The 18,317-nt window shown below is 42.2% G+C and overlaps 1 protein-coding gene across 2 annotated transcripts in view; it reads right to left on the bottom strand.

The window, feature by feature from the left end:
• Positions 1-1,573: 1,573 nt before the first annotated feature.
• RASGRF2 (Ras protein specific guanine nucleotide releasing factor 2) overlaps positions 1,574-18,317 on the bottom strand; it is a 227,838-nt gene continuing 211,094 nt past the window's right edge. For both annotated transcript variants that reach the window (XM_082836364.1, XM_082836363.1), the window contains exons 20-27: positions 17,612-17,672; positions 17,193-17,296; positions 14,980-15,064; positions 12,142-12,339; positions 7,541-7,620; positions 5,767-5,884; positions 5,119-5,187; positions 1,574-2,065 (exon numbers count right to left, since the gene is read on the bottom strand). In XM_082836364.1, the coding sequence (XP_082692490.1) occupies positions 1,973-2,065; positions 5,119-5,187; positions 5,767-5,884; positions 7,541-7,620; positions 12,142-12,339; positions 14,980-15,064; positions 17,193-17,296; positions 17,612-17,672 (808 nt within the window). In that variant the 3' untranslated portion in view covers positions 1,574-1,972. The remainder of the gene's footprint in view (positions 2,066-5,118; positions 5,188-5,766; positions 5,885-7,540; positions 7,621-12,141; positions 12,340-14,979; positions 15,065-17,192; positions 17,297-17,611; positions 17,673-18,317) is intronic.

Consider the following 18,317-nt stretch of genomic DNA (forward strand, 5'->3'; position numbering starts at 1 on the left):
ACTTTCTTATTCTTTTGCAAGACTTTGAGGTGCTTGGTGCAATTGACATATATTAGTTCAAACTCTGTTTCTGAACATTGAGAAACAAATGGCAAGTTATGCGTTGTTAGGATCCAAACAACCCATGCTTCTTATCATGCATCAAGATGCATCAACCTCTTATTTGAAATTAAAGAGAAAAAACAAGCAACTTTTTTTTAAAAAAGAAAAATAAAGCATCCATAAGTCACCCTCCTTGGGTTTAATGCTATCCTGTTGGCTAATATGAGCTATTGAAAATATTTTTGGAATGGTCTTCAAATATGATAAGTATTTTCTTTTACTTAACTTGATATTTCACTATATAGTTATGTACAGACATGGCCCTTACCATGCAGGAAAAATGTACATTCTCCACCTCTGTGGGACATTATCAGTTCCCTGGGTCTTATGAGCCAGCAAGTTGAATTTATTAGTCAGCTGTCAGCTCTAACAACATAATTAAAGTGCAAAGAAAGAGAGAAAACAGCCAGGTCAATTTTTTTTTCATTGTCTGCATCAATATGCTTCATGCCTGCCAGATGCCATAGGCTCAGGTAACAATAACTCTATATCTTTTCTCTTCTTTGAAAGCAGAGGTCTCCCTGAGAAGAGAAGAGGGAGGTAAACATGAGATAGCCCTATTTCTTCAACAACCAACAATCCTGGGAGAAGCAAGGTTGCTTTCCCAGCCTAGGGTAGGAGGACTAACCCCTGCATTTGGTTTTCTGACACAAGGGCTGTTGAGTGGTTGGGTCCATTTCCCATATACTTACAATATTTTCACTCAGAAATGTCTCAAAATTTAAAGACTGAGGAAGAACCGTCTACCAACAGCACACGGAAGGGTGGGTTTTAAAAATAAAATCCCACTAAACAGCTTTTTTTTAAAAAAAAAAAACAATCAACGTTCATAGTGAGGCTAAAAATGGTTTGTGTAAATCAGAATAGATTCCCACATTACCAATGGTGGGGGGCGGCGGGGGGGGGGGAGGGAAGAAAACAAGCACAGCAAGGTGCAGAGATGATTTTTAAGTATATCTTTTCACTTAGCATTGAAACCCACTCTTCCCTGTAGCACTTTGTGGCCTTTTGTCGTATTCCACAGTTTTGCCGGTGAGGCGCGTGGGCATCGTTTTGCAAAGCCTGCACCTGTCTCTCCAAGGGCCTTGGCTTCCTGGTCTCCACAGCCTCAGGAAGAAGCCCCCCACTCCTCCACCTCGAGACAGCCACTGGCTGGGCTCCGCAGGGGCACGGCTACTGAGTTTTTAATTATGGAAATGTTACGTACAAATCCACTTGACTTTCAACCTGTCTTCCCTGTCCTGTTGCCTAAAGACTGAAAGAGCAGTTTCAGAACATGCCATTCCTCCAATATAAATATTTATGATGCACTGAGGACCATGCACATGCTGAGGACTGAAATTGCTTATGTGTCGGCCCATCCCTACAGAGGCAGCCTCGGCTCTTCTGGAAGCCTGTAACAAAGGAAATGTAACAGAAGCAGTTAAACCCTAGGAGAAGACTGGGAGGTGCACCGGGCCAGTAAAGTGCCAGCGAAACATCACAAGCCTTTTCTATGGACCCTCGTCCCCGAGTTCTAATAGAATATGCAGCAGAGTTTCAAATTCCCCTTCTTACCTGCTTCATTAAAATGGCTACCAGCACCTCCCGTCTTACATTCCCTCATGCAAATGTGCCCTCAGCTTTACCAAATATCAATCTCTTCACCTTCCCACCCAAGTCTGAAGCATCTGTCTTCCACTCCAACCAACTGGGCTCCCCTGGCTGGAGACAGAATTCCCGTTTGGTTCCATCATCTTCGGGGGACAAAGGAGACTGGCTTCGTCTCCATCACCCCCGTCCTCCCTGCACTGTGGGAGGCGTGGCATGCACAGTTCTGTCCCTTCTGCTTTCCACGAAAATTCCACCGACTCAGGGCAAGGCTGGATCGTCAAGCTGGGAGCCGAGGTTCAATTTTTAGAGACAGCTCATACAGCGTATCTTCATCTATGATGAGGGCTTTGTCAAGCAAGTACTGAGTGACCTGGAGAAAAAAGGGGAATCCCCACTTTGAGTTTTGTCACAACACCAGTACGTACATTTTCTGGATGGAACCCGACACAATTCAACGTTTTCTCCTAAGCATTGAAATACTTTAGGTAACTAAAAAAATTATGAATATATTCTTACTATAAAAAAAAAAATCACACATCTCTAGTCCTCTGTCAACTCCCACCCCCAGGCACTGCCCTCAAGAATTGCCACTGTTATCAGTTGGCTTGTAACCTCCCAGACATTTTTCTGTGTCTTTCTAGACATTACCATGCACTTAACAGAAATCATTTTTTCCCCTTATAAGTGGCATCAAAACGATACATTTTATTCTGCTTTTGTCAAACTAGAAGTCGTAGAGAGCTCCCCATGTCAGTACAAAGAGCTCTAACTGCTGTGCACCATTAACAGTGTGACATATCAGAGTTTATTTAATGATCTCATATCGATGGGTGTTTGGTGGCTGTCAGTGTTTCACTATGACACAAAGTTACAGTGAAGTCCTTGTTAGCATGTTTCCTAGTGCTCACATGTGAATGGTCCTCTAGACACTGGAAATGAAATGAAAGGAAAGGATATGGAGATGAAGATGTTGGAACATGGGGTAGCTCCATGAAAATATTTCTTTATCTTTACTGAGATATAACAGACATAAGTAAAACTAATAGCTTGATTAGTTTTGACAAATGTAAACACCCATGTAACTTACATATATAGCATGCTAGAGAATAACTCCATCAGCCCAGAAAGTTCCCTCATGCAGCTTCCCAATTGACCTGCTGCCAGAAGCAATCGCTGCTCAGATTTCTACCACCACATGTTCTGTCTGCTCTAGAACTTCACGTAAATGGAATCACACGGTATGTACTCTCTTGTGTCTGGCTTCTTTCACTCAGCATAATGTTTTGAGATTCATCTATATTGTGGTGTGTTTCAGTGGTTTGTCCTCTTCCATTGCTGAGTAGTGGGTCCAATGTATAGTTGTTCCACAATTTGTTTATCCATTCATCTATTTATGGACACCTGGGCTGTTTCCAATTTTTGGCTATTATTAAGAAATGCTATAAACATTTTATACAAGACTTTTAATGGGCATGTTTTCACTTCTCTCTTGGATAAATACCTGGGTCATAAGGTGGATGCATATTTAACATTTCAAGAAACCTCCAAATGACACAGTTTTTCCAAAGAGGTTGTACCGTGTTACTCTCACCAGCAGTGTATAAGAATTCCAGTTACTTGGTATATCAATTTTTTTTTTTTTTTTTTTTTTTTTTCTGTGGTACGCGGGCCTCTCACTGTTGTGGCCTCTCCCGTTGCGGAGCACAGGCTCCGGACGCGCAGGCTCAGCAGCCATGGCTCACGGGCCCAGCCGCTTCGCGGCATGTGGGATCTTCCCGGACCGGGGCACGAACCCGTGTCCCCTGCGTCGGCAGGCGGACTCTCAACCACTGCGCCACCAGGGAAGCCCTCAATTTTTAATTTTAAAACGTAATATAAAATGACCTCCAAAACTGTTGTACCTATAGTACATAAGAGCACCTGTTATCTTATACCCTAACTAATGTTTGCTGTTATCAATATTTTAAAAATTTGTCTTTCTGATAGCTGATAATGATGCTTCATAATCTGCATTTTTTCTTATTAATGAAGTTGAACATTTTCCAAATATTTATTTGTTTCTTCTTCTGTGAGTTACCTGCTTACAGCTTTGCCAATTTTCCTATTGAGTTGTTTATGCTTTTCTTATAGATTTATAGGAATACTTTTATTCTGTCTCTTTGTTTTAAATGTTACAAACATTGTCTCCTAGTCTACTGCTTGTATTTTGACTTTTTAAACAATTGCCCTTTGTCATATAGAAGTTTTAGATTTTGATTCAGCAAAAACTTTATCAAGCTTGTCTTTTACAGATTTTGCATTCTGTGTTTAGGGTCTTTCAAACCCAAAGGTCATGAAATTTTGTCCTATATTTTATTTGAATAATTTAATATTTTTTAATATTTAAGTAATGAATTCATCTGGAATTTATTTTTGTGAATGGTATAAGACAGAGAGCCAAAATTCCTATTCCATTTATACAATGGTCAGTTTCTTTCTGGCGCTTTCTTTAAACGTCTCCTTTATCCCATATTAGATTTTCATATAGACAAAATCTGTATCTGGACTTTATCCTGCTCCATTGAGTTTGTATTCCTGTGCCCATATAGTCCTGTTTTACTCAGTACAGTTTTAGTGTCTGTATCTGGTAGGGTAAGCTCTCCCTTACTCTTCTTATTTTTCAAAAAGTTCTTATTTTCTTTGGCCTATTAAAGCTTCCTTATGAGTTTCATAATAAGTATGTCAGGTTCCATGACTAACAGGGATAATTGGCTGTGAGTTATATGGGAATCTTCTGTCTCACCTTCTCAATTTTTCTGTAAAGCTAAGATGATTCTAAAAAATAACGTCTATTAAAAAATGAAAAGAAAAGAAGGAAAGAAGGGAGGGAGGGATGGAGGGAGGGAGGAAGGAAGGAACAAAAGTAAAGAAAGAAAGAGGTAATAAAGGCCAGTTATGGTTGGGATGGAGAGAGGAAGGGGGTATAAGACATGATATGAATCTTGAAAGATGAGTAGGACCACATAATGCAAGACATTTTGGACATATCAAGATTTTTTTCTTTCCTTATCCTAAGAGCAAAGGGAAGCCAATAAAGCAAACAACTTCCACTGTGTGTTTCAGAGAGTTCTATCTGGCTGTAAATTTGTAGAATGGATTTGCATTCTGTAGACCAGGTAACAGATATTGGTAGTTTGGACCAGGGGTGGTTCCAGCTTTACAAGAAATACAGGATGTAAAACAGATAGAATTTGATGATGAATTGATATTCTTTTTGCTTTCTTTCTTGTTTTTCTTACTCAGAGTTACCAAAGGTTTGTCTGTTTTACTGGTCTTTTCTTTGAGTCAGCTTTTGGTATTATTGATCTACTCTACTGCTGTTTCCAATGAATTAATTTTCCACTTTTTTCTTCATTAAATTCTCTTACAACCACAAAATATTACCTTTGGCTGATGGTCTATTCGATAGGAAGTCTGCTGGAACTGGCGTATCTCTCTGATGATGTGTGATATCTGACAGAGAAACAACAAGAGCAAAGCCTAAGTACTGCCCCTGTGCTGCAGCACATTCTTCTGGAAGCCCGTCCCAGAGAAGTCAGTCCCTTCCTCCAGTGAGGTATCTGGAGCCCTGTCCCATCATGCTCCAGGCCCCAGGGCTTTCTTATCCTTTAATGAGCCACAAAAAATGTTAACAGCAAGGAAATACTGAATTCACCATCAGGGAAACAGCTGGCATGGGGCGGCCTCAGGTTCAGGAGTGGCAAGCCCTGGGTGCTAGTGTCCATGGGCTCCTTGCTTCTAACTTGGTGCTTAGAACCCAGCTGTCCAGCAAGAAGCCTCAGCACCTGTCTATCACTGGTCAGTCCTAGAAAGTCATCCCTGGAGCTTTATTCCCTACCCTGTTTGTCCAGACTGCAAGCTGAAATGGACCTGCGAAAATCTCCTGAATCAGCCAACATCAGGTGTCCACCACCAGTGTCCACCACCTCTTCACCTCGAGCATAAAAACCAGTGACCTTCCATGATGTCGCCTCTTCTCTGTAAGCCACTGATGTCACTGAGACAGCCTGATTGTATGAAATTCTCACCTACCATTCTCATCTTGGAGAAATTGACGAGGCCTTCCTCAGTAAAGTTTGGTGTTCCTTCTTCAATAAACGCCAGGTCTGTCAGGTACATCCCCAGATAAGGAACAGCAGGGGGGTTACAACTGCAAGACCAAGAGGTACTGTTGTCATGCTCATTCTCACAAGTGTCCACTTACCTCCCCATTTAAAATAAATAGGAAGCAAATGTGCTGCTCCCACCCTGAAGAATCAAGTTTTTTAATTCCATTTTCAGAAGCACACTTATGAAATGCAGAGTTTTAAATATGCCTCACAATAGAATATGATATAAAATTACCGCCCATGCTTTACTATGTGTTTGAGACAATGGTATTTCAAACAACGGGATGTCTTACAGACAAATACTAACGTTTGCTAGCGAGACTTGCTTGCAGTATTTATCTGCATTGGCCATACTTCTCTGAGGGGTAAAAGCATGTAGGAAAACCCCATGCCCTCACCTCATTAAAGTGCAAACATTCAACCTTAAAGAAGTGGGTGGAAAAAAACATCAATGTAATTAGAGCTTGTAAAACTTGTTTTCTGTTTTAGTTAGTACTTAAATGTTTTAGAAGGTATAGACTTAATTAATATGACAACTACATGCTAAAGTGAGACCTTTGCTGTTTGGAAGGGGGATGAACTTGTTTTTCTCAAGGAGTCTAGAGGCTGAGAATATGGCCTTTTGATCCAGAGTGAACTGGGTTTGAGTCCCTGCTTGACCACTTACTAAGTGATGCAGGGCAAACTCTCTGAACTGGAGTTTCCTTGTCTGTAAAATGGAGACAATAAAACTTATCTCTTTAGTTTGCTGTGAGGCTTAAATTAGACACATCAAGCACTTCACATAGAGTCTGTCATTTAGCAAGTATTCAGTGAATAGTTCTTGTGCTATTGTTGTCACTGTTGTTACTATGAGACTTTCTTTCTCTCAGGGCATCACAGGACAATATTTTCCAGAGTAAGGCAAGTATGTGCAGTAGATGATAAGAAAACAAGTTGCAGGAGAATACATTTTATTCTCTCTTTCTCTCTCTCTCTCTCTCTCTCTCTCTGTCTCTGTGCACATGTGTGTGTGTGTGTGTGTGTGTGTGTGTGTGCGCGCGTCTGTAGAAAGAGAGAATGATCAAGCAATAAAAGGTCAAAAATACATAACAATAATCAATAGGCACTGGAATATTTAAATTAAAAAATCACAGGAGGGCTTCCCTGGTGGTGCAGTGGTTGAGAGTCCGCCTGCCGATGCAGGGAACACGGGTTCGTGCCCCGGTCCAGGAAGATCCCACATGCCGCGGAGCGGCTGGGCCCGTGAGCCATTGCCGCTGAGCCTGCGCGTCCGGAAGCCTGTGCTCCGCAACGGGAGAGGCCACAACAGTGAAAGGCCCACGTACCACAAAAAAAAAAAAAAAAAAAAATCACAGGAAATCACTGTGTTTAGATTAAGAAATACCAAGTCAAGAAACTCTTTATAGTAAAAGAGTTTTATTTACTCTTTATGTGGTTTGATTTACTATGGTGATATTTTCTTCTTATTTGGAAAGCTCTGCATACCACAAGTATGTCCATAAGCTATTTACTTACTGTATCCACAGTATTCCAAATGAAAAGGGAAATCAGAAAAACACCTATGTGATGGAAGTTGTTCCCATTTGTTTTTCTTTTCAAGCCAAAGTAGGAGGTAAGTGACTATTTGTACACTATAAAAATTATATAAACATATTTGTGAATTGTGAATAATTTAATAATTAAGATAGACATACTTTTTAAGGGTTTCTCTGAGATTTTTAAATCTTCCTTCAGATGAAATAGTCTTCTGAAGCTTGTCCATTAGAGCTTTTGTCTAGAAAGAAACAAATAACTTAGTATGTCATGAAAATATTCCTATGGTTTGGTAAGGTGGTAAGTTACCAAAAGATGCTCAGTTCTCTTCTACAGTGGCAGTTACTGATACCTTTGCCAGACTATTGTGATGTGATATGACTTTCAAAGTACAGAGGGGGGCATTATATTTAAATTTAATGTTTAAAAAAAGGAGGAAGAACACGTAAAGAAAAGTGACTACACTAATCATTGAGCCAAAAAGAGAGAAAATGTGTAGAAAAGAAAAACTGTAATGCACAAGAAACTTAGGAACTTAAAGAACTGAAAACCACATGTTGAATAGGGAATCTTAAAGGAGAAGTCTTGTGTCAGGGAGTTTTCATGATGAATCTTTTCGACTGTTAATTTCCAAGTCATCAAAGCACATATTCTGTGCTTGGCTATGGACTGACCAATACCGACCCTGATGAAATGTGACATGTGTGTGACAGGATAATATGCTCTTTGTATCCAGTGCCTAATGGCTGAGGCCACCACCGCGTTAGAGGGAGGCAAAACCCAGCCATGACCAAGGGGTCAGTGTCCAGCTTTTGGATTCTGATATAGCTGTTTGAAGCCCACTTTAAAAATACTATTCCATAAAGACGCAGACGTAGAGAATGGACTCGAGGACATGGCGAGGGGGAAGGATAAGCTGGGGTGAAGTGAGAGAGTGGCATGGACATATATACACTACCAAATGTAAAATAGATAGCTAGTGGGAAGCAGGCACATAGCACAGGGAGATCAGCTCAGTGCTTTGTGACCACCCAGAGGGTTGGGATAGGGAGGGTGGAAGGGAGACTTAGGAGGGAGGAGATATGGGAATATATGATTATGTATAGCTGATTCACTTTGTTATACAGCAGAAACTAACACAACATTGTAAAGCAATTACACTCCAATAAAGATGTTAAAAAATTTTTTAATAAAAATAAATAAAATAAAAATACTATTCCAATACCCATTCATCATAAAATCTCTCAAAGACTAGGGAAGAGAAAGTAGCTTCCTCAATTTTATGAAAAGCATTGATAAAAAGCCTGCAGCTAACACCATCCTTAATGGTGAAAAACTGAAAGCTTTCCCCCCAAGATCAAGAACAAGGTAAGAATCTCCTCTCTTACTATCCTATTCAACATAGCATTGGAAAGTCTAGCCAGAGCAATAAGGCAAGAAAAGGAAATAAAGGCATATAAATTGGAAAGAAAGAAATAAGATTGTTCCTATTTACAAGTGACATAATTGTCTATGTAGAAAATTCCAAGGAAACTACAAAAAAGCTCCTAGGGCTAATAAGTGAGTTCAGCAAGGTTACAGATACAAGACCAACACAAAAAAATCAATTACATTTGTATATACTAACAATGAATGTGTGAAAACCAAAATTAAAACCACAAGAACATTTAAATATCTCCAAGGAAAATGAAATATTTAGGCATAAATCTAACAAAACATATACAGGACTTGTATGTTGAAGATTTCAAAATGCTGATTTAAGAAATCAAAGAAAATCTAAAGAAATTGTGAGAAATACTGTGTTTATGGACTGGAAGACTCAGTGTAGTAAAGATGTCAATTCTCCCTAAATTGATTGGTTTAATGGAATTCCAATGGAAATCTCAGTAAAGTTTTTAAGACATAGTTTTTATCCTAAAATTTATATGGAAGTCACAGCACTTAAGGTAGTTAAAATAATTTTGAAACAGAAGAATAAAGTGGAGGAATATAGAAAGAATTCTCAAATCTCAAAGGTAAAAAAACCAAACAATCTAATTAAAAAATGAGCTGAAGACATGATTAGGCATTTTGCTGAAGAGGATATACAGATGCAAACAAGCACATGAAAAGATGTTTAACATTATTAGCCATTAGCAAGTGCAAATTAAAACAATGGTGAGATTTCAAAATGGCTAAAATTAAAAATAGTGATAACACCAAATGCTGACAAGAATGTGGAGAGGGCTTCCCTGGTGGCACAGTGGTTAAGAATACGCCTGCCAGTGCAGGAGATATGGGTTCGAGCTCTGGTCCGGGAAGATCCCACATGCCGCAGAGCAGCTAAGCCCGCGAGCCACAACTACTGAGCCTGTGCCCTAGAGCCTTCGAGCCACAGCTACTGAAGCCCGCACGCCTAGAGCCCATGCTCTGCAACAAGAGAAGCCACTGCAATGAGAACCCGCACACAGCAGCGAAGACCCAATGCAGCCATAAATAAATAAATTTATATATTAAAAAAAAAGAATGTGGAGAAACTGGCTTACTCATACACTCCTGATAGGAATGTAAAACGGTATAGCCTCTCTAGAAAAGAGTGGAAGTTTCTTATAAAACTAAACACACAATTACCATATGACCCAGCAATCGCACTCTTAGGCATTTATCCCGGAGAAATGAAAACTTATAGTCACATAAAACATATTCATGAATGTTCATAGCAGCTTTATTTGTAATAGCTGAAACTGAAAACGCCCAGATGTCCTTCAAGGGGTGAATGGTTAAATGAAATGTCATATCTACACCAGGAGGTACTGTTCAGCAATAAAAAGGAACTAAGAATTGATACATGTAACAACTTGAATGGATTTCAAAGGAATTATTCTGAGTTTAAAAAAAGGCAATCTCAAAATGTCATATACTGCATGATTCTATTTATACAACATTCTTGAAATGACAAAATTACAGAGATGGAAAACAGATCTGTGGTTGCCAGGAGTTAGGGAGGGAGAGGGGGGAAGGTGGCTGGGGCTATAAAAGGGTGGCAGGAGGGATCTTAGTGATAGAACTGTTCTGTATCTTCACTCTGGTGGTGATTGCATGCATCTATCCCTGTAATAAAGGCACACTAACACACACACACACACACACATATGCACACACACAAATGAATACATGTAAAAGTAATGAAGTCTGTATAAGATTGGTGGATGGTACCAATGGTTAATTTTGTGGTTGTGATATTGTCTGTAGTTATGTGAGATGTTACCACTGGGGGACACTGGGTATAAGGTGGAAGGGATTTCTATTATTTCTTATAATTGCATATGGACCTACAGTGATCTCAACATTAAAAGTTTTTTAAAAACAGTTTTTATAAAAGCTGTGGCTTTTATTTGCAAGGTCCAGGCTTTATTCACAGAAGAATTTGCCATTTCTAGAGGCCAAACTTGGGAGCATTCCATTTTTACTAAGGAATGGGGGGAGAGGATAAAAGATATGACTTAGGCTTGGTTTCTTGCTACATAGGGAGGAATTTAAAAGGCTCGGAGAGAGCAAAGAAAATAGAATAGAGTAAGAAGCAATGTCTCTGAGAGGGGCTTAAACCCTCAGAGGGGGCAACAGAAACCAGACAGCTTTGAGGAAATGTCAGCAGAATATATGCTGTTCTTCCTGCCTGAAACCCTTGAGGTGGGCGCCCTGAAGACACCCTTCACCAACTTTGGGTGGTCACAAGAAGGCAGGCACAGTGGTCTGTGGAAGAAGGATATGCAGAGAGGGCCTGGCATAAACACTCCTAGCCTCTGGCGCCCATGGGACATGGAGGAGCCTAGAAAGTTCCCCCAACACCCTTTGAGAGGGTCAAGTGAGTTATCTAGTAATGAAGAATTAGCCTGCCCACTAGGGATCAGCAAGGGGCACCACAGCCTGTAGTAGAGGTAATACGCACCCCATCTCAGAGAATCAGCAGAGCCAGTGAGAGATGAATGGGAGGTGAGGTCAGCCAGGCTCCCTGCGTGCAATAACCATGGCATGTTCCTGGCAGGGTAGGTTGACCATTTGAACACCAGGCACAGGCAACTCACAGCGGCTTGTACCCAATGACTAAACTGCCAAAGAATACAGCAGGAGGCCAGTGGGTGCACACAGCCTTCCACAAGCCCGGAAAAGCCCTCCCTAACACCCACTGACACTCAGGGGGAAGAGCAGGGGGGAAATGGTGATGTCACTTGAATCCTGAAATTATCTGAAGGAAAAAGTAAGCGTGAACAAGCTAAGTCCAATTAAAAGAAAATTAAGAAGTTATATTTCTTCACATTCAAGTCATTATGCCAAAACTTGACTACCTGAATGACAAAGAAGAGGTGAACATGGAGGCCCTCTATCCCTGGTCTTTGGCCCTAAGGCATTTGTACCTTTACTTTGAGGGAGAAAGAATGGATCCATGGACATCACTGTGCTCACTTGGAATCAATGCGCCCTCCCTAAATGATTCAGGGAACACCTCCTGACTGTCAACCACATTGTCTGAAGTTGTCCCCAGATATGTTATAATGAGTGTTTTGGTTTGTATTTTCTTTTCTAAATTAACCATTTAGAAACACATATGAGCAGAATCAATTAAGTGGTAAGAACACAGTAATTACCCATGTTGGCACCTTTCTTTGGCAACGGAGCTGCACATTTCAGCTAATTATTTCCTAATCAGTAATATTTATCCTGGCTCTGGTCTCCCAGTCTCTCCTCCTCGCGGCAGCGGGAGGTGTCGCCCGCTGATGCTCACCTGCTTGGACACCTTGGCCCAGGTTTTCTTCAGCCGGTAGATAGCACTTCTGTTTAAGGCTGAGGTGATCTCCAGCACGCCGTTGTAGTTGTGCAGGCACCGGCAGATGTCCGCCACGGCCACCCACTTCTCAATTGCGTTGGCTCGGGAGCTGACATCCGCATAATTCATGATCTGGGAGGCCACCAGGTTACTCATCTGAGACAATGGAAAAGCCAAGAGAGGGCAGCTAAGAGCCAAAGCAATTCATGCAGGCACGATACCTGAATTACCTACAGAAATGTCAGCAAAGCAGGTGTCAAGGGATGCGAGATCATGGTCCATTTAGATATCAACCTTCTGAAGAAACTAAAGTCTGTAATGGTAACAATAACAACACACGAATGAACACCTGCTCATCCTGAGTGAAGAGAGGGGTTCTTTGGGATCAGCTTGTTGGGGGAAGAGGTGGTTTTGCTAATCAGTAATTTTGATGGAGGAGTCATTTCCAATAATTATTGAGAGAATGGCAGAGAACGAGCTAACCCCTGAGGAATGGCAACCTTTGCAGATCAGGGGTTTCACTTCTTGGGGCCTCTCCCAATGTTCCTTGGGTCCCAACGGTGTGGGGATATTCACTCTAGGAAGCCTCAGTTATCACAAAGAAAACACATTTCCTCCCAATCAAATCAAACTCTAACCTACCAACTCTCAAACCAGGAACACTTAGGTGCAGAAGAGAGAACATTTTCATCTTATCTTGCTGAATTTTTTTTCCACCAGCAGTTAAAGGGACCTATAGTTTCAAGGCTAAGCACTGTAATTCTATTAGTTAAAGCCAAGAGAAAAAGAGGCAACTTAAGAAGCTCAACACTTAGAATATGGAAAGGAAAAGACTAGAACAGGATTGATTACTCATAAAGGGAATCTGGGGTCCATAATCTTATATCCATATACTAAATCTGATGAGTACACCAATTCTTTGATAATTCCATAGGTATTTTAAATCTCACAGGGCCTCAGAACTATCATTGTGCATATTTATTAAAGAAATTATTTTGTACTGAGCACCTAGTAAGGACCATTCTTTTAGGTTGTGGGAACAGGAAAAATAAATAAATCAGTCTCCCTGACCTTACGGCACTGAGCCTGGTTAGGTGGGAAGGTGAGGAGAGGCAGACAGAAACAAGTAAATACCACAAAGCGAAATGCAAAGCTAGGGCTGGGGGGGGGGGGGGGGTGGAGCTTGAGAAATAGAGGCAGCATGGGGCAGGTGGCCTAGTACAGAGGAGAGAGATTGTGCCTACACTGAACCCTGAAGCGTGAGGAGAAGCTAGCTACTGCTTCCCGTCAAAGTAGAGGAGTGTCTGCAAAGGGACAGAGGGGGAAGGCGTGGTGGCATGGAGGATCTGGCAGCTGTCTGAGGAGCACGGGGGTTGGTGAGAGACAAGGAAGACAGGAGGCAGGGCTCCTGTAGGCCAGGTTGAGCGGCTGGGGCCGTATTGTGAAGGTGAGAGGAAGCCACTGACAAAATTTCATCAAAGAGATATAATTAGATGGGCCTCCGAGAGAAGTTATTTCCGTGCCACTGTGTGAAGAAAGGGTTGGGTGTCAGTGAGATGGGGGTGGGGAGATAGTGAGTTAGGAGCTCCTGGAGAAAAGAATGAAAGGCCAAATCAAGATTATGGCAGTGGGAAGGGAGGGGAGTGAGTGAGTGAGTGGCTGGTGGGGCCATTACCCAAGAACAGAGAATAAGATGAAGAAGCAGGCTTGGCGGGTCTGGGAGGAACTCTGATGATGAGTTCCATTTGCAATCTGGACACAGTGCAAGTGGCCACCCAAGTAGAGACATGTGGGTGTGGAGCCTGGGACTGAACCTCTGATTTGAGTGTCCATTTCATCCCAAGTGTATGTACAGCACAGGCAAAAAAGAAAATAAAATAGGTTTATTGTGCACAGAAGGGGCTCTGCTTCTCAAAGAGTGGCCCAGACAGGTCATGTGTCCTGTCCTTTAGGAAGCAGTGACATTTGATGCTTGTTATGTAATAACACCTATTCCACAGGTGCCCTCAGCAAAGCACTGTCTTGGGAATTTGCACTGCTGTTTTGTATTTTGATTCTGGATGACATTAATTTACCTACAGGTTTCCTGGTAGTCTTTTTTTTTTTTTTTTAAACATCATCATTACTCTTTTTACCGTACTTTAGTAGAATTGAAAAGGGAGCCTTCCCTTTGCCGGGATAGGCCTGAAGACATTCCAACATCTGTGGCTCTTCCACAGGACTAAGACCAGTAGGACAGCACCAAGAGGGAGGAGGAGGGTATAAAAGCAACTCCATCTAAACTGCTGCAGAAGAGCAGAGGGGGAGATGGACCGACAGCTGGTTACCTCTGCACGCAGTCTCAGCATCACTGTAATTACGCTCAGAGAGGTTCCTTCCCACCCTGGAATGTACTGGGACTGAATGTTCAATAATAATGAGAAGGAGCTGTAGCAACCCAGCCTTACCATCACCAGTACCACCAGGGGCCAGTGACACAGTGCTGTTAGAACCAGTCAATCTACGACCATGAAGTAATCATGATCATGATAAAAATAATGGCAGCTACCTATGCATCACTGAGCACTTACCAGACTTGTGTACCATCAAGTGTGAACTGGAAGGTAACTGGAAGTAATCACATCACTGTGAACTCTTAGAGGATATTTAAGCTTTTTTTTTTTTTTTAACATTCCATCAGTTTTGTTTAAAAAGTGGGTGGAAGACTTCTTTTAATTTAGAGAAGGCATCTCAAGACCTTGATACTCATCTTCCTATAACACTCCCACCCAAGGTTTTATTTTTATGGTTACTCACATCATTGAAGTGTTGGCTGGTTTTCATAATGTAAGGTGTTCTTTCATTTTTATCCAGCTTCATCCACCCCTGCCCAAGAAATTCTCTGAAAATTCAAAACAAAACACAAAATCAATTAAGTTTTTTAAGGGTGCCCATGATCCTGAATAATTATTATGAATATTATATACATTAAACTTGACATTGCCCAACCCTGCTGCTCCATCTCAAATGAATTTTAGCTCAATTCTACCATTTCACCACTTGATGCCAAAAAGAAAAAGATTCTTCAGTTTCAGCTTTCTCTTATAAATGTTTGGAACCGGGTCCCTATTAGGATCATTATAAAGGCTTCTCTGAAATTGGAAAACAATGACAAGAGGAATAAAGAGCTTAAGTGCTAACTCAGAAACCAAGACCATTTTCCCTGGATCACCTTGAAAAAATCTTAAGCCTTAGCAGAAGGCTTGAAAAATCCATCACTACCAAAAATGTTAATCAAGAACAGCATGTTTTCCTCCACTTTGCTCTGACAGTCTCCAGGAGAATGTCAATTCCATGGGCAGGGACTTTCCTTTGTTCGCCCCAGAGCCCGGAACAGTACACGTGGTAAGGGCCGAATGAACAAATGCTGGTGTTAGCACTTCGCAGCCCGTTCGTGTGATGAAGGCAGTTACGGTGGTGGGCGCTCAGCCTGGAGGAAGGTCTGTCTTCTGAATAACATCCCTGCTCCTTCATTTCACTCATGAGTGGGTCACTGGATCACAGCAAGCGAGGGACAATCAAGCTGGAGCATACAGGAATTATTTTGTCAAGGCATTACCGAAATTAAAATGAAATTACTCTGACACATTCTTAATCCACCAATGTTGACTGAGTCCCTTGACGTGGGTGGTACTGTTCCCATCCTGCAAGGCTGTTGGACATAAAGATGTGCTTTTTCCACGGATGAAAATTGGTACATGTTCACAGCAGCAGAGAGGAGGAGAGGTGAGAAGGGTCCCAGGAAGAGACCACACCAAGGGCAACCACAAAGATTCAGCCTTTGCTGTTTCTCCTCTTCCATACTGGTCATGCTCCCCTCCCTCCTGAATCCTCACTGCACTGGAGGATAGTCAGGAGGTGGGGGGAAGAGGCACTGCACTCCTAACTCAAGTCATCAAATAGTCAGTGGGTTCATTTGTACGGCCAAGGGGCCACGTTCCTTTTTTCCCCATGTTCATGGATGGGCCTACAATTGCTGAAAGTGGGAAATAAGATAAAATGCATAAAAGAAAAGTCTGCAGGAGCATCTTCCGGCCCTGCCCCTTCTACTGTAGCTCTGACCACCAACACGGCTATGCCTGAGCCTCCATCATCCTGTATGTCCTCTTCTCTACATACAACATGGACCACAGTCATACCTCTTACCCAGCCCCTCCCATACCTTTCATTTAGTTATAATTTCACAGGGGACTTATGCCAACAGTTGTTATTTGTCCAAACAAAGGCCTTGTCTGTAGAGCTGCTGATTAGGACAGCAGGAGGGGGCTTAAAGAGCCTCCCTTACTCTGCACACGAGACAGTTAAGAGGCAGTAGTGACATGGACGCTCATTACGTGACAGCGTTCACTCGGCAGATACCCACTCCAAGTGTGCTCTGTGCAAAGCGCTGTCTTGGGAGTCTACGCTGTTCTGGAGTCTCGATGCTCAGCAAAACAACCTGCTGATTTATGGACATGGGGGAAAAATTGCAGCAGAATTTACAGAATTTCCCAACATCAGTGTTTCTCAAAGTATAGTCTTAGCTCACGCAGAATTATCTGGGATTCTCATTGAAAATGTAGTTTCCTGGGCCTCAAACCTACTGGAATCAGGATTTCTGCCGGGGGGGGGGGGGGCAGGGGGCGGTACCTAGGGATGTACATTTTGAACAGGTTTCCCAAATGATTTTAGGCACCATGAAGTTTGAGAACCACTGTTATACTGTATTGCGGTTTCTATAACACAAAGATGTGAGAGGACAGAGAACTTCGCCTTCTATGGTAACTGTAGCACATACAGAAACACAAGACTGACCATCTTGAGAGTTCCCAATATTTCTATATAAATATTTCCAACATATAGTGGAACCAAAAGACATTCAAGTGGGACAAATCCAACATAAGATTAAGAGCCACAGCTCTGCGCACACGCATCTGCTGAGGAACAATGTCAGCTGTAAGGCAGCCCTGCTGCTGTGAGGGCACACTCACTCGTAGGGAATGCTTCTGAAAACGATGTGGTCCAGGAGGGTGATCTGCTCAGCCAGCTCCATGGCCGACAAGGTCTCAAAGCACTCGGCCTTCGGACAGTCTGTCTGCAAGAGATGAGGGCAGGGAATGAAACACACCCGGAAGCAAGGTGCCTGCCAGCTCACTGCAGCTGCTTGGAGTACAAAGTCCACCCTAGATTCCAGCTATGAAGAAAATGGCAGAAAGTTCAGAAATAACAGCCGGCATTAACATCATGGACCAACTGCTAAACCCCAAAGCCGAATCTGGTTCTTCTCACACAGTTTACAGCGACAGAATATACAGTCCAGAACCCAGTTATCAGTTATGGGCACAGTGCTTGCCTTTGAGAGGTGAGTCTTACATATAATTGTGCAGGATAAGACCACGGCTGAACTTACCAGTTGAATTATATCCTCCAGTTTTAGGTGGATGTCATCTTGATCATCTTGTGAAAGGGCCCTAAAAAAAAGTCAAAATACCCTCCATGAAAAGAAAATAGACATCCCAGAAATGAAATGACAAAATGCAGTTCAGTTTTCCCTGGGTGGAAGTCGGAGGGCTCCGGTCTGCGAGGCTGTGGAGACGTGAATTGAAGACAGAGGGTCAAGGAAACAGGAAGACACACATGTTAAAGGCAGAGGAGGATCATCAAGAGAGCTGACTTATAACACGGAGCCAAGCTGTTACACACAAGTTGTAAATAAAACACCCACCGTGAAAGTGAAGCAGAGGGTAAGCTGGTGCTTTGCGTTACTGAGCGGATCTATGCCACGAATCTGGGTGCCTTGCGTTGCTATCAGTCAGGGTTTCTAACAGGCCTAAGTGTCCAATCCACAATCCTCCAGCCCCTACCCTGGCCCCTCCCTGCTGATGCTGAGGCAGAAGATGCAGGCATAGGTAGACCAGAAGCTCAGGGGGGTTCCTGGGTAGGAAGAGTTCAAACAATACCAGGTAGAAAGCCAGCAGGTGAACTCTTCCCCTTTGCTTCCCAGATGGGCTTTCCTGAGACACATTTGGTACTGTATCCCCACATGTGGTGTTATTCAGCTCTCAGTAAATATTTTTTTTGATCAGTGACAAATGAGTAACTGAATACATAAGTTA

The sequence above is a fragment of the Leucopleurus acutus genome (assembly GCF_964270905.1).
Source record: "Leucopleurus acutus genome assembly, chromosome: 3".
Lineage (NCBI taxonomy): Eukaryota > Metazoa > Chordata > Mammalia > Artiodactyla > Delphinidae > Leucopleurus > Leucopleurus acutus.